The following is a 17,982-nucleotide window of genomic DNA, read 5'->3' as shown; positions in this document are numbered from 1 at the left end:
TGATGCTAATGATTATTCTAATATATTGCAGCTTAAAATATAACAATTATACTGTAAATAAAATGCGCGAAAATTCATAGAGTAATAAAATGTTTCATAACTCTCAACTTACATAATTTACAAAATGATACATAGGAGCTAATGAAAGTGAAAAGAGCAAATCTTGAATTAAGAGGTACACGTTTAGTATAATTAACATACTTTGCTTGCCTCAGAATAAAGACACACCAATTACTTCTAAAAATAAAAATATATAGACATTCATCAATTTCAGCTTATTTAGCTTATACAAGCAACGGCTAAAAGATAAAATATGCATTGCTTAAGATCGATTTAAATTTGATTTTTATAAAAATGAAAAGTATTGAGTCAATAATATACGTTCAATAATTTAAATAGAAATAAAAAATATTCTCTGATAATTAATGAATAAGTAGTTTCAATTATAAGTTATAGAATATTATTAAAAATTTAAAGGAATATATTTCGGAATGTTAAATTTTCTTCTTAATTTTGTATTTATAAAAATTAAACTATAAATATCTTTATTTTATATGGTTGTTAAAAACAGTAGGTTATTGAAATTCCTTAGAAAATCTAATTTAGAATACAATTTTTTGCAAAATACTACTATTTAAGTTGTTATTTGCTATTATACTTGAAGATGTTGAAAATGTTAAGTTCCTTGGTCTTTTTCTAATTAATTGCCTAAATTTTGTTTAATTTAACCGTAATTATTTGAAATAATTATTTAAAAAATGGAAAATATATTTATTTTCAAATATCCTATTGGGTCAGATAACCAATGTGTATACAAGGATAATAATATTATTTAAAATAAATATTAAACATTTTATCTTTATAATAATGGCATTCTGAATTTATTTTAAAATTGTACAAAATTAAATTATTATTATAATATTAGATCTGCATTAATAAATAGTGTTTTTAAATGTATCGTACAACTCTGAAGTTTATATCGATGATTTTACACGAATTTTTCAGTCGGTTACGATTTTAATTGAAAATATTTGTGATAGGGACCCATTTATTAATATAAACATATATTGCAAAAAAAAAAAAAATTATAATATTTTTAATTAATGTAATCTTCATATATTTAGAATATAAGTAATTTAAATTAACTTAAATTTAATTAAAAATTTGTTTTTCTTGTTCTAATTACATTATATGTCTTAAGTTACATATAAACATTGTGTATAAATATTTTAAATCAATAATAAACTATGAATCATTATTTTTGTAAAGTAAATTTTAATTTTCTAAAACTGCAGTAAAATATAATTTAGATATAGCAATAAACCAATTTTGTACAGAAATAATTTTTTTTAGTTATTAAAATACTTTTTATATTCAGTATTAAAATTTTCATATTTTAAATTATAAAAAAAATTTATGTTTTTCAGAATCGAAAATTTTATACAGCATTTATATTTAATTAATAAACACTAAACATGAGATACATTTGAACAGCCTTAAATTGTCATGAGTAAAATTAAATTAAAGTGTCATAAACTCACGCTTTACGTTATTTTCATAAAACATTACTTTCTCTCGCATAACATAGTCGACGTTCTAGTAGCGGAGTCCGCATGCGTAAATTGTTTAGGAGTCAGGGGACGTATTACATCGCATGCGCATCACTCTTTTCACCGTCTTAACAGTTAAGACTCCCGGCTAGTAATGCTTATACTTAATAGTAGCACTGCTTAGTAAATAAGAGTAGTACCGGCAGTGCCGCCGCCGCGTACAAGTCTTGGTATTTTATGATATAATTTCTTTAGCTATTCGCGTATACAGAACGATCAGTGTATTATTGGTGATTGGTACGTTGCTTTGATTCATTTGTTGAATATAAGCTGCTCATCAGTGCAAAATACAATAATTTATACATCGTGGTTAATTGCAATTATTAAGATATAAGCGTCCAACATAAGCTTTTGGCTTTTGCTTATATCTTTGTACCTATTATTTTATATTAAGTAGAGGCTCTAATTTTGAAACATGTCATCACAAGTAGCAGAATTTTATAATAGTAAAAATATCTTTGTAACCGGCGGCACTGGTTTTCTCGGTATTTCCGTCATAGAGAAGATACTTCGCTGTTGTCCCGATGTCAAAAATATCTACATATTGATAAGGCCGAGAAAAGGCAAGAATGCTCAAGATAGAATGCAAGACGTCATCAACAACTCCGTGAGTAGAATCATATACGTTTGCATAAAAAAGTGATTAATAATGAGCTTTTGGAAATGTTGATGCAAACATTTCTTTTTAACGTTCAACTTACTTCCATCAAATTTCCACTGGTCTATCATGCCAAATCAAAACATTTAATTTAATATTATTCATTATAATTTAAAAAAAAATTTAAAGTCGTTAATAATAATTTTTCCTATTAAATGTCTAATCCTTATTTTGTTTACATTTAATATAGTTAATAAATAATTTTCATAATTTTATTATAATATAATGAATTATTTATACTTTTGCTCTGTTTTCTTTAAATAATAAATTTATTTTCACTATATTTTCTTGACAAAGTTTAAATGTTTATAACATTTTTATTGATTTTAAATTTTGAATAAAAACAATCCATTTATTTATTTCAATTTTATAAACCTTATTTTATCCAATTTATTGAAATATTTCATTCTTATTTCTTACATTGCTTATTTCTTTATTTTTTTTATAATTTATAATATAAAATTTGTATTAATTTTTCACTTTAAAATTAAGATTATCATATAGAAATATTTATCAGGATACAAAATGCTTATAACAATTAATAAATTTTATATTACCGCATGATTAGTAAATAGTAATGGCTAAATCATATTTAATTATAATCCAATTTATTATTTTAGTTTTATCTTTTAATATATCCTATTGTAATATTATGTTAATAATTTAAAAGAAATTATGCATTTAGGTATTTGATAAAATTAAACAAGAAGGACAGACTGCACTTTTCAAAAAGTTGATACCAGTTGGTGGTGATGTTGGAGAGGATCATCTAGGATTATCTTCCGAGGATAGATTAGCATTAGTAGAACATATTCAAATTGTTTTCCATTCAGCAGCTACATTGGATTTTCAAGCCGACTTAAAATCTACAGTCAATATTAATTTACTTGGTACAAGACGAGTGGTAGAATTTTGTCAAGAATTAAGAAATCTCAAGGTCAATAAATTTTTAAAGTGTTCTAATGTTGCTTACATTTGGTACTTCTCCCTATTTATTATTGTTAAAATTATTTTATAAATTAATTCTTATTCTAATATAACCAGTAAAATATGTACAATATAAAATTATAACAAATTTTTCTTTTAACTTTTAAAAATTTATAAATAATGGTATTTATCAAATGTTAAACTGAACAAAATATTATAATTTATGTACATATGATTTTGATACTCTTTTTTAATTCTAGGCATTTATTTTAAATCACTATAAATTCAAATTTATTTTATACTTAGATAAAAATATTTATAAGTATTATGTGATTTATATTTAAAGTTCAATTTTATTATTTTTTATTTTATTTTAAAATGAGAAATATTGTGAATAATATATTAAATGTGTTTATTAATCATGGCACTATTTACTTTAGGCTTTAATCCATGTCTCTAGTGCCTATGTAAATTCAATGCTGAAAGAGGTTTATGAACATATTTATCCAGCACCTACGGATGTTAACGAACTTTTAAAGCAAGTTAAAGAATTAAATGATAATGAATTAAATGAAGCAACGGCAGATATAATAAAAGATCATCCCAATCCATATACCTTTACAAAACATTTGGCTGAACATGAAATAGCAAATTCAAAGTTGCCAGCAGTAATTATTCGACCATCTATGAGTAAATATATGTTTTAAAAAAGTGTATTTATTATTTAATTCAAATCATGAAAACGATAACTGTATTTAATGAACTTATTTATTTAATAAGTACAATCAGTTATAAAAAATGTGTATTCTGTATTTTTATTTGTTGAAGTAATTATTTTTTATTTTAATTGTTTTTATATTTTATAATAGATAGCTGGTATTTATTGCATTTATTATTAAATATATATTTATATTGAATGTACTTATGAAAATAATCAATGATATTCATTTTCATTTATAATAATTGTCTATTCAGAATCTGCTTACTGTATTAAATCAGAGAAATATGTTATAAATACGCTTATAACCTATCCAAATTAAAATTATATAAATTTATATCTATATTATTCAATATATCTTTATCTATATTTTTTGTAGTTGTAGGAGCTTGGAAAGAGCCAATTCCAGGGTGGACTATCTCCAAAAATGGGCCACAAGGATTTTTAATGGGAGCAAGTAAAGGAATAGTTCGACGTTTACCAGTAGCTAAAGATTTAATTTATGACTACATTCCAGTTGATATTGTAGTCAATAGTCTCGTAATAGCAGCATATATCATTGAGCGAGATGGGTGAGCATAATAATCAAAGATATAGAATAAAAGTAATCTTCAATTCAACGATAAATATTTACAATTAATATTTTACAATACTTGTTAAAATGTTTATATTAGATTAAATATAAACAATAGAAGGTAATAAATTATTACGAATTTATAATTTAATTATTTTTATTTTTTGTAAAATTTATTTGCTAAATTCTGAAAATTTAAAATGCTGTTTATTTAAAATGGTATTAGAATTGTTTATTTGTTTTGTTCTAGACTGAAAGCAGTGAAAGTTTATCATTTGACATCAAGTACATGTACACCTTTCAAGTGGGCCGCTGTTTCAGATAAGATTAATATATACTTACATAGTTATCCATTAGCTAGTGCTATATGGTATCCAAATTTAAAATTACTTCCATCTTTGTTTTGGTTTAGAATCTCTGCATTTTTTGTACATATGATACCGGCTTATATTTTAGATACAATTATTCGCATATCTGGTGGAAGACCCATGTTAGTCATATTTAAATCATTATTAAAATTACTACAATGAATTTATTAAATAAAAAAGTTTATTTAAAATTATTTTTTTAGGTTAGTTCGACTTCACACCAACGTCAATGAATCCTTAAAACGATTGGAAAAATTTATTTTTTCAGAATGGAAGTTTTACAATAATCATACTTTGGAATTATATGAAACACTTTCTGAAGTAGATAAAGAAAAATTTACTTTAGATATTAAAACCATTGATTGGGAAACATATTTTATTGATTTAACAAAGGGAGTTAGAATATATTTGCACAATGAACCTTTAAAAACGTTAAACAAAGCTAAAAGAAAGGATAAAATGTAAGACATTTATTACCTTTCAAAAACATTTATAGTAAGAAATATCTCATTTTATTACCATGTAGTATTAATAGTTTTTATGGAAAGAAAAATCAAATTTATTCCACCAAATTTGTAAGAATATAAAGTAAATAAAATTTAATTATACAGAATTTAATGAAATTATGGAAAAGTAATCGCTAGTTCAGTTTCAATTGTTCTTGTAAATAAAAATTAATTTATATTTTTAAATATAATATTCTTTATAGAATGTTATATTCTCTATAGTAATTCTATTGTTATGTAATTATTATAATTTATAATTGTTTCAGATTGCTTATAATTCATTTATTATTAAAAGTAATCATTCTATCTTTTATTTGGTGGATCGTTAAAGCTTCTTGTGGATTAGGTTGGAGTCAAACTGGTATGATAGTTCCAATAGCATATTTCATTTTAAATCTATTATAAATAAAAAATGTCTACTCTGTCCACCTATAATACCTTTCAAAATTCATAGAATGTTGCAAGGTAATAAATATTATATGATGAATGATCTAAGGTTATCTAAAAAATATTGATTATTTGGAAGGTCAAAAAACATGTTACAACTGAAAATAATACACTTATAGTGCCTTACAATTTTAAGAATTTATACTTACATTATTAATCATTGTACTTCAACATAATATTCAGTTAATGCTTGCTTTTACCATTATTATGATTATTAGCACTGATCTCTGTATTGTATGAATACAGTTAATCGAAATAATTATAGAAGATATAAAGAAAATGTTTGGGTCGAGTTTAAGAATTTTTATATTTTTATCTCAAATGGAAAAAAACCTTAAAATCGGCTAATGATCATTTATTTATTTTAATGTATCTGGTTTATCATAGAAATCATCTGTGTATTTTCTTTATTTCCATTAATTTATTATTAATTTCTAATTAGATTAATTTGTAATTGGTTAAGAAATGTATACACATTTTTATATTTTATACTTCACTTATAATATTATTCAAATAATGCATGAATAAAAGAAAGCTATGATTTTCATAAAATGTTTTAATTTAAAATAATTTTTATTCAATTTAATATAAAACTAAGTTGACTATAAAAAAATTTAAAAGAATATAACCGAAATATCTATGTTGCCGATATTTTAAGTTTATCAAACGATTGCTATTAACATTGAAATCTTTTCCTTCAATAAAAAACTTTTAATATCGTGTATATTTCAAATTGATATACAAAAAATCTTAATCATTTTTTAATTGAATGCATATAAGACTGAAATTTTTTTAATAAAAATACAAAAATGGTTTAAGTAATTTATTTATGAATAAATATGAAATTAAAATTAGATTAATATATAAATTTTGAATTTAAAAATACCACAGATTTCATTTCTGAATGATATTTTAAAATATATAAAATATGGAAATTAAATTAATTTATTATTAATTAAATTATTAATGAAATACTGTAAGGTATAAAAAATAAAGAATTATTATTCAATCAAATACATATAATTCTATAGAAAATATTGAATGATACATACTATAAAGATAAGTATTTTTGTTGTAATGAATTATCCAATATAAATATTAGAATAAATTAAAACTAAATACATATACGACTTCAATATCAATATTTAAATATATGGCTTAAGCAATAACATTTTTTATATTAATTTGAAAAAGTAATTAGAATTAAGATATAATAAATAGCAATTATTATATACTTGTCAATTTGTAAAAACTTTAAAATTTATTATTTGACAAGTTATATTTGGAAATTTATATCTGTTAATAATAGAATAAAATAGTCGATCATAAAGTTTCTAATTGCAAACTGCATATCTGTTTTTAACGAATTAAATATCTCTACATAATGATTAATCAGAATTCAGTATTTTGTTAATTATTTTAAATTTTAGTTGATTTAATTTCCATCATATTAATAGCAAATTCGGATTTATAAATATAAAGCAATCTTCATTTTATTGAAACTTTGCTGAATATATAAAATAACAAATAGTTATCGTCAGTATAAACTAGCATTAAAAGAATACAAATGATTCCGTTAATTTTTAAAAATATAGTTTCTATATTGAAGAATTATTTTTTATTGTATATAAGTTGATTAAATAATAAAAGAATTCATAAAACTAATTTTCTTGTTGTGTAATTATTTAAAAACTTTGCTAATCCCATTTTTTTTAATTTTCCAATAATTTATCATAAAAATAAAAAAATTTATAGTCCTAATTTTTATATAAATATACATAAAATGCATATTTTAAAATGAGAAAAGCCGAAGTATTACTTTTATATATTCTTCACTTTGTATTGAACTTCAAGCAAAGCATTGAATTCAAATTCGATTGAAAATAATGCAAAGTGTATTTTGAATATAAACAGGTTAGTTAATACGAGCACAGACGTCGAAATGAAAGTATTGACATCCTTGACAATTTAAAAACAATATTAAATGTGTGAACCGTTGATTTCTTCATCTTATGTTCATATATATGTATGCAACGTCTTTGCCTACATTTAAAAATATATTCAAAACATTATTTTACTCTAAATATAAATTTTCATAAATAACTACGCATAAGATCTGAAAAGGATTGTATTTATAATTAGCTAAATAACTACAAGTACCACTAACCAATTAATTATTTTAATATAAATAATTGAGGATTCTATAAATGATTACAGTAAGGAATACAAATATATTAATGCACACTCGACAAAAGTACATAATAATTTTAATAAAATCATTTAAATCCACGGATATTTATAAAAATAATATTCATTGTCTAATTTATATTGTAATATCGATAATCATTGAATTTTAATAATGAATCAGAACACAAAAAATTAACGGTCAAATATCGTCAATTAATGCCTGAAATATTAATTTATTTAAATAATATAATAAAATAATACATTTAATATTAAATAAATAATAATATAAATTAAATTATTAGTAATCAATGATCGTTATCATATTTGCACTTCAAATTATTATGAATTAGAAGCTTTGATATAACATAAAAATATTTTGAATTTATTTTATTTAAGATGTATAAAGATAAACTGTGAAAAATGTTGCATTTATAATGACACATTTATCTTTTATAATAAATGATAATAATTTTCATTAATAATGAATTTATTTATTTAACTCGATAAGCTTCTAGATTAAATTTTAATCAGTATCATACCATTTTCGTATATTTTGACGCAGACATATTTGACACAACACATTCAACAGATATATTTAATATATTTGTTCATTTATTCATTTGTTCTATTTCGAATTGATATTTGTAAATTTATTTCATAAATTTATTCATAAATTTATTTCATTATGAAAACATAGAAAATAATGTTATTATTTGGGAAAATTATTCAAATAAAGAGAATATTATGGGAATATAATAATTAAATTGTATAGTTAGCTTATCTTTGGTTATGTAAACATATTTATTTTTATCAAAATAAATAAAGTAACAAATGAAAATTTTCTTTTTTTTAATTCATCCAAGTTTTTGATTTTTATATTATCATTATTCTATATTCAAATATTTTTTAGTAATTTGTCTCTGGAAATTATTTTTTCTTTCATCTATTTCATTCATTTATTTGATAAGCTCAATTGAAAAATGTAAAAACTTTCAAAATTCTTCTATACAAAAGAATAATGTTTTACATGATAAAATGATGTTATTAAATTTAATTATATATCTTTATGTATGTTTGAGCACAATTTTTTATTAAATTTTAATTTATAATGTAATTGCAAGACGTACCATTGTTTCGTTGTATTATTATTATATAATTATTTACATATATGCCTTTACGCATGTATTAGATTGGAGAAAATAAGACGCAAGTAATATATTTATGTATATATAGTGGAAAATATAAATACATTCAAATATTATATTAATATTTTAGTTTCATTAAATATAAAATATAGAAAAATAAAATAAAAAAATATATAATCAATAATATATACAAATCTGATTTTATATTTAGGTAAAAGAAAATTTTAAATCAATAATGTTATACATGAAGCATTCGATAATTAATAGAGATATATTTATTTTTCAAAAACTTTATTATTTTCTTTTGTATATCTGGAAATTTTCTTTCAATGCGTTTATTTGGATACATGTTGTTAATCGTAAGAAAATTGATTTTTATGAACAACTATTATCGTGAAGTTTTTAATCACTACACTATATTTGTAACCATTTCAATAATTAAACAAAATTTGAACCATTAAAATTTTATAAAATTGACAGAAATATTATTAAATAGATTATGATTCATTAAATTGTAATGATTAAGAAGAATTTTACAGTTATTTACTAACAACATATGTTTTTGTAAATATAATTTTCCGAATTTTTACAAATATATAAATAAATTGTATGATAAAGTATAAAAGTATCTATATTTATTTTTATTTATATTTATAAAAATTTAAAAATAGTAATTTTTTATAAATCCTATTTTTTTTATTGATATAATCATTTCCATTTATTTTATTTAAATATTACTTGGCCATTATACTCATGTTTTGAATAATTATTTCATACTTTAGTTTCCGTTTAATAAAAATATAGACACAAATATTAAATAATTTGAAAAATAGTTTCTGTAATAATTGGATACTAACAAGTATACACTAAAGTGTAATATGATATTAAATAAAAAAGGGATGTTTTGTATTTTCTAATATAAATTTAAATTCTATAATTGAGGGAAAGCTAAAACATAACTGATGTATGTAAATAATTTTAATTATTATATTTTAAATTGGTCTAAATTTAATTTGTTAAAGATGTTACTCTTTATTTTCTTATAATGTTTTAAAAATAGTTTAATATTTGAATAATTTTTCTTTTATATATTATCTTGCATACAGCGATGTTATAAAAATTTATTAATATAATAAATATTTTTATTATATTTAATATTATACTGTATTTTATATTATAATTGTTATATCATTTCAAATATACAAATGTAATAATTTGGATCCATTTTGATGCTAATGAATATCAGTTTCAATTTATTTTGATTGTAATTATTAGTAATTAAACTACTAATACATTTTAATAATCTTCTGAATACGGATTAAGCAGCATAACTGATGGAATAGGATTCAAATTTAGTAAGGTCGAAGTGGTTGTTTAATTTAAATATTAGTCCAAGAATATTGTCGAAATTGATTTGTCAATTCATATACTACTTTCTTGAACTTTCTTAAGCTTGAATCACGCAATTTTTTATGCCGCTTTTTAAAAATAGCAGTATGTTAACTTAATTTTTGCATAACGACTCACATGGCTTAGGTTAAAAATTGAACGTGAAAGATATTCCTATGCATGTTAATTTTGAGATAGTTATGATTGTTTGTTTTCTAACAACTTTACATTATATTTTATCAATTGCATTAATTTGATAGTTGGTTAATGTTACACGTGAATTATGTACGAGTATACATACGTATGTATTAATATAAATATTCAATTAGTATTTCAGTTATTATTATTGGTATAGAAATTTATAGATTTATTCATATAAATTTATAAATACATATATACATATATACATATATACAATATACATATAATTGGTTGGTAGACACCATTGGTTTGGAATCCTTTCAAGTACCATTATAAAAATTTTCATCCTGTCAATTATCCAAATAAAGTTACATGTTTTTTTATTTTAATACCTCCATATAAATTTTTTTTTAATAATTTTTTTCAATTTTGCTTGTTTATGTATTATGTCCATGTTCTTATGTATTATTATATTTCACAATTGTTATAACAGATTACTTAATGACACTAAGTAATTATTGGATGACTTGCAGTAGACTGTCAATATCTGTCAGTATCTTTACAACGGAAAATGGAAAATTAATGAATAATATTAAACAATGTTAGAATGTTAAATAATAGAAAATAAATAATTTTTTCCCCGCGGTGTTACGTTATACATTTAACCTAATAACTTGTAATAGAATGCAAATTTAAATAAATTATAAATATTTTGATCAATAAAAAATTATAAAATTACTTTTAAACATTTGTATATATCAAATGCATAGTTATAATAAATTATATATGTACAAAGTTTATATCAAATTTTGATTCCAAACTTTAAATTAATATTTTTTATAATAGATTTAGAATTTTTTATACCTATACATTACTATTTCTGTCGTCATTTATTTCTTAGAATAAAAATTGCTTTTGTAAAGCTACAAAATTATTAAAAGAAAAAGAAACTATAATACTTTAAAATTAAATTTATTTTACATTTTTACTTAATAATTTATTTTATAAATTTATTATTATAATTATTTTACTGAACCCATTCTGAATCTTATTATTCAAATTATACTTAGTATTAATTCTTATTTTCTATTTCATATTTAGTTTCAGAAAAATTTTGTTTAAAAATGCATAAAGCCGATTTAGGATACATTGTAAGATACACGTGTTGAATTAATGTATACATACGATTTTTTTTCCAAAATTGTTTTATAGAATGAATTTCTCAATACCTACTTACCTTTATGTTTAAATATTAATAATATTTACACGCATCCTAAAAATGAAAACGATTGTTCATGCACTGATTGAGTACATAGTATGACATGCATTGTATGGCGATTGCCGCAATTTTGTTTGATAAATTTAGTAAATGTGTTTTGGATTTGGATAATTTTCATGTCATTTTATGTAATATAGTTATATAATTACTTTCTTTTATATAATTTTGCATACATTAGAAAAAAGTTCCTCATTTATTTAATCTAATTTCAATAGATATATGTAAACGTATTCGAATGCATAAATTAAGGATAGAGAATTATTTTAGTAGTTGCATTTTAACAAAAATTGTATTATATTATGTATTTATAAAATAAAAATATTATTTTACAAAAATTGTTAATCATTGTTTTACTTTTAATATAATAAATTACTATTTTTGAAAAGTAAATTAGAAATATCCTTATATTAAGAGATAGTACTAATTTTAATTCTAATAATGTTAATTTTTGTTTGTAATCTATTTTTAGAATATTAAAATTAAATGTAAAGAATATATAATTATGGATTTGAACAAATAATATATTATTGTTTTTTTTTATAGTAAGCATTAATGTACTGCAAAAGTAAAATAAATTATTTATTCTTCATATTATATATGAATGCAATGTTCGTTCACAGAAAAATAACAATATTATGAAAATAAATTATTTGTTATTTTTTTTTCATACAAAAGTTTATGTGAAATACATAGTATTTGTGTTAAGAAACATATTTATTTATACGCTACTAGCAGCATTTTATAATTAAGAAAAAAGATTAATGATTACATTTCAATAGAAATTATTGATTAATTATATTATTAAAATATTAAATTTATATAGGTTCATTAAATATTACTGATATTATCAATTAGTTTATATAAAATATAAGATAATAACCAGTAGCATATAAACATATTTTATTTTTTTGGATTTTAGATTAAATTTTTTAAAAATATATTGATATTATTGATCTTTAGTATTATGTTCAATTTAAAATATCTTTTGTTTTTATATAATCTTTGATATTTCGTCAAGCTCTTATTTATGTTCAAATTTGTTTAAATTTAATGCTTGTTTATTTTTTATTACAATTATATATTTAATATAATTTTAGTAAATTACATTTAGTTTAATGATTGATATAATTCTAGATAATTACGTTATATGTAAATATTATTTTTTATTTATTATTAATTTATTTCTTTTTAGTCAAATATGTATTTGAATAATGTAATAGAATATTATTATGTAATACTTATATCAAAATTTTAAACATTAAGAAAAATTATTTTGAAAGAATTAAATTTTATTATTAAATTATAAGGAATGATTATGTATAACATCAAAGACAATGTTTTTATTGCAATAACGAATAAATTTATAATTTTATTACAATTATTATATAATATAAATTGAAGTTATATGAAAATAATTAACGAAATATGAAATATAAATAAATTTAAATTAGAATGTTCAGGCATTACTATATAATATATAGCTATATAGAAATATATATTGTATACTAATTTATATATATAGCTTATATTTAAAATATATTTCGTAGGGCATAATTTTGCTAATACTAATAGAACGTAATTATAAAAATGTTAATACTATTTATTATAAATTAAAATGTCAAGGACATGAACTCTGATTATAATAATAACATAACTATTGAATATTAAAAGTTATTCATATCTGATACAAGTCAAAATCTTTCTTTCATCAAAAATTTGGAAATAACGTACCTAAAAATAGACAGAATTTATGAATACATTAATCGTTATATCTATTAAAGTGTATATATATTAGCTATTAAAGTTATTTAAATGATATTAATTTTTTCTTTTATATTGAATAAAAATTTATTGCCTGAAATGAAAACATAATATTTCTAATATCAACAAATTTTGATTAATTAATATTATCCTGTAATCAAAATTTTTTTTAATAAAATTAAATTAAATTCTTTCGTCAATTTATTATTCTAATAATTTATAAAGTTATTTAAATTATCTCCACTAATTAATATTTTTTCTTTTTAATATTAGTGTTTGTATTGGCATCGGACATAATGTATAAATGTATTTTTTTAATTCTTCGAATACTATATAAATATTCTTTGTAATTGTAAATTTTTAAAAGATATATAAATTCAAATTTATATTTTTGTCGTAGTTAAATATTATTTCAATTTGTATTAATTAATAGTTTAAATTTCTACTTCGAATCTTATTTATATTATTATTGATTTAAATAGGTATAAAATTTTCAAAAATTAAGATTTGCATCTGCTATTATTATTATTATTATATAATATATATATACAAACTTTTTTTATCATACTTTTTAAAAAAAATTTATTTTCTATTATTTTTAATTTCTGGAAAATTCTATCATTTTATAAGAGAAAAATTAAGTAAATTGATCTTTAAATTTTACATATTAGAGATCTTTTATTATATTTCTTAAAGTTCTTATTTTTTTATATTGTCTTCTATAATACTAGAATGAAATTTTGTTAAAATGTGTTGAAATTATTTTCATAATTATCCATAAGTTCATTGTCAAACTATATTAATTCATTATATTAAAGTATGTTTTCAATATATATTTAGAAAATTCTGAAACATTAATTAAAAATTATACTTAGGCGCATATGCATTTCTTTGTATGTATGTTTGAGTGTGTGTGAATATATCCACTCCATGTAAATCAATAGCATTATTTTTATTAATATTTTATAAAATATAAAAATATATTATTTTCATACTCTTTTGTAATAGTAATTAATAAATAGCCATTAGTATTTGAAAACTTGATTTAAAACTTGATTAAGTTTTCTTAAGTATTAACATGACTTTTATTTCTGATATTGGATATTCATGATTCCTTATTTAAATATTCGAGATACATTCTCAGAAGGTTTCATACTATTCAGAAAGGAAGGTCGTATCGAGTGACGTGTATATGGACTTGTATAGAAATAAACACATAATTATATATAATATAGAAACATTTCTAAAATAATATATATATTGATTAAATAAGTATAAATGTTAATTGAATAATCTATATTCTGTGAGAAATAATATTTCGATATTAAAAGATTTTAATTTCTAATATTATTATTCAAATATTATTATTTATGTTGCTTCCAATAAAACTAATCAATATTATCATTTCTCCTAACTTATTGAATCAGTTGCCAGTTTATACATTCTAATTAATGTATTTCAATATATGGAAAAGAATATTACCATATTATTTGATTGTTATATATACAATTTAATATATATAATTTAATATATTGAATATATATAATTTAATATATTTAATAATATATAATCTTAATTTTTTTAAGATTAGTAAAAGGCTGATTAAAATAGTTTCATTAAAAACAATCAAAATATAATTTAATGGAAATAAAAAAAAATTCGTCGGATTTTAAAAATATTGATAATTACTTGAAAAAAAACTTTATTGTAAAGAATTTGAGGACTTTTTCAATAAATAAATTTCAAAATTAAATTACTTTCATTAATTGAAATATTTCTATTTGAAAATACATCAAGTAAAGATTGAAATGAAACCTTAAAATTACAATTGTAAATAGATAAACATTTAATAATTATCATTTATATTAGTACTTAATGTGCATTAGTACTTTTAATGTGTATATTAATTATGATTTTAAATGTAAATTATTTATATTATACATTATGATATTTTATATGACTAATTTTGCACTAGGAAATATATATAAATAAATTTGTGATTAATATTTTAATTGCACTAAAATAATGATGAATCTTGTAATTATTGATGTGAAAATGAATTATATTCTATGATAGTAATCATAGATAATAGTAGATATAGTTAACGATGCATTTTATATTATGATTTTTTCATTAGAGATAAAATGAAGATATTGGGCGAATTTATAAACGAAAGTCACAAGTCCCTTGCTTTCGTATGCTCATTTTGCACCTTTTTACTAAAGCAAATCCAATTCCTTCAAAATGCCAATTGTTTTGCACATTTTAAAGTGGCTTCGTATTTTAGAAACTTCACATTTTTATTTACCACTGGATCGAAATTACTGTAAAACAATATTTCGGGAGATGTCAAGTACGAGAGAGGGAGGGAAGTATGGAACAGCCTCTGTCGAATGGTCAACATATTTACGCAAGCAGCGAACCCGGAAAAGTGCTTGCCGACAAAACAAAAAACAGACCTCGTGCTTCGAATATGTGGTGACACAACGTGAATTCCTTCGACCATGAGCTATAGGTGGCCGTTAGGCTGGTTATTGTCGCAGGTCGAGGACGAAAGCGCAGCTTCCGATCGCGTCAGGAAAGACTCGCCGCCGAAAACGTTTGCGATACGAGCGCATAAAGCAATCGGTGAGCGACCTACGCGGCTCAGTTGTTCGTAGATCGGTCGGGCCGACCCGCGGGTGCTTGCTCGCCGGTACATCGATGCTCATCCATTTTGGTGCGCGCACTCAAACCGCCCACTTCTAACTGTTGTGACTTCACTTGCACGTGCGATATCACCCACCAGTTCAACGGCAAGATAGGCGATCTTCGGAGATTCCAACATTAACAAATCAACGGACCTGATATCTCTTGCGCCTGGCACCGGTAAGACCCGCTTTTATTCACGCTCATCGTTGCGACAAGATGGCTTTCAGTCCCAACTTCGCAGATACCGTGTGCAAACTTCTTGCCATCTGTTTCCGGCTCTATTATTTATATTCAGTGGAATTGACCGTTCACAAAACTTTATTTATTGTTAGGAAATCAATAGAAAGAAAATCAAGGGATTTTACTTAATGCAAGAAAGGTTTGAGAAAATATTTGAGACGATGTGCGTATGTACTAGCATTCGTGTATGATAAATATCCTTAAATGTAACAACAATTTTGGGCAATACACGTTCAGTTAATTAATATGATTATACCAAAAGAAAATTTTACTAAAATAAATAACACCTTGATAATATTTCATTAATAACGTTTAATCATTGCAACTTAGTTTTATGAATATATCATACAAAGTAGAACTCTTGATTAGATGCTTGAAAATTTTCTTACATTTATAAGATAATGGTACTTTACAATATTACATCGATGGATTATATTAAATGTACATTTTGAGAATCTGAAAAAAGAATAATATAAATGAAATAAGTAAAAAATAATCAAATCTTCGTTATATACCAGGCAATTTTCTGCTTATCATCTTCACTAAATGTATTTTACCAATGCTATTAAACAAGTGTAATTTACTTGAAATAAGTGTGTATCGTAAAATTATTGGGCAATAATTCTTATTAAGCAATAATAACATTGACTTCCATATACATTTTTCTTAATTTGTTTTGACGTTTTAAATTTTGTAATTTTTATATATAATAATTGCCAATGAAAAGAAGTATATAGGATTCATGAAACATGCGGAAGTAAAGATAAACATTGACAATAAAACAGTATATAATAAACATCGTATAGGTGTGAATCAACCGTAATTATGTACAGAAAAATTTATTGAAATTTGTATTCAGTAAAAGTGAAATTAAACATTTTATATTTACAATCATAAATAGTTAAAAAAAAAATTTAATTGCTCTGAGTTAAAGTAATGCTTTGTAAATAAAAAGGTATTATAAATATAGAGTAGGTATTAATTATATCTTAATTATTAATTTCTAAATACAAGAAATTAAAAATATTTTCAATTAATTCAAAGTATGGTCAATAATGAAATTTTAAAATTACAAATATGTGCGGCTTTTTTTATGGTTTTAATTTTTATAATTGAAAATTAATTGTAATCTAATAATTATGCAATTATCATTACTTTAAAAAAAATATAATATAGATTATAAAATCAAAAATTTATAACTAAACTATATAGCATTTATTTTATATATTTATTTTATAGCTTTATTTGTATCTAACAACTTACTACAATTTTACTATTTTTACAATTTTCTAACAATTTTACTACCAAATAATCATCGTGTAGCTCTTACATAATGCTCAA

The 17,982-nt window shown here is 21.3% G+C and overlaps 1 protein-coding gene across 1 annotated transcript; it reads left to right on the top strand.

Annotated features, from left to right (window-relative positions):
- Positions 1-1,932: 1,932 nt before the first annotated feature.
- Positions 1,933-6,107, top strand: LOC105360650 (putative fatty acyl-CoA reductase CG8306). The gene is made up of 7 exons (XM_011497612.1): positions 1,933-2,217; positions 2,954-3,205; positions 3,636-3,885; positions 4,293-4,485; positions 4,738-4,977; positions 5,059-5,316; positions 5,628-6,107. The coding sequence occupies exons 1-7, from the start codon at positions 2,026-2,028 to the stop codon at positions 5,764-5,766; spliced, it is 1,524 nt and encodes a 507-aa protein (XP_011495914.1). The 5' UTR covers positions 1,933-2,025; the 3' UTR covers positions 5,767-6,107.
- The last annotated feature ends 11,875 nt before the right edge of the window (positions 6,108-17,982 follow it).

Source organism: Ceratosolen solmsi, unplaced genomic scaffold (genome assembly GCF_000503995.2).
Source record: "Ceratosolen solmsi marchali unplaced genomic scaffold, CerSol_1.0 scaffold47, whole genome shotgun sequence".
NCBI lineage: Eukaryota > Metazoa > Arthropoda > Insecta > Hymenoptera > Agaonidae > Ceratosolen > Ceratosolen solmsi.
The sequence above is the reverse complement of the archived record's forward strand: the minus strand, read 5'-3'. Positions and strand labels throughout refer to the sequence as shown.

Bases quoted from the DNA above. Each gene is read 5' to 3' on its own strand.
- LOC105360650 (XM_011497612.1), top strand. From the start codon at position 2,026: ATGTCATCACAAGTAGCAGAATTTTATAATAGTAAAAATATCTTTGTA. The intron at 2,218-2,953 runs GTGAGTAGAATC...TTATGCATTTAG, and splicing joins AAGACGTCATCAACAACTCC to GTATTTGATAAAATTAAACA. The intron at 4,486-4,737 runs GTGAGCATAATA...GTTTTGTTCTAG, and splicing joins TATATCATTGAGCGAGATGG to ACTGAAAGCAGTGAAAGTTT.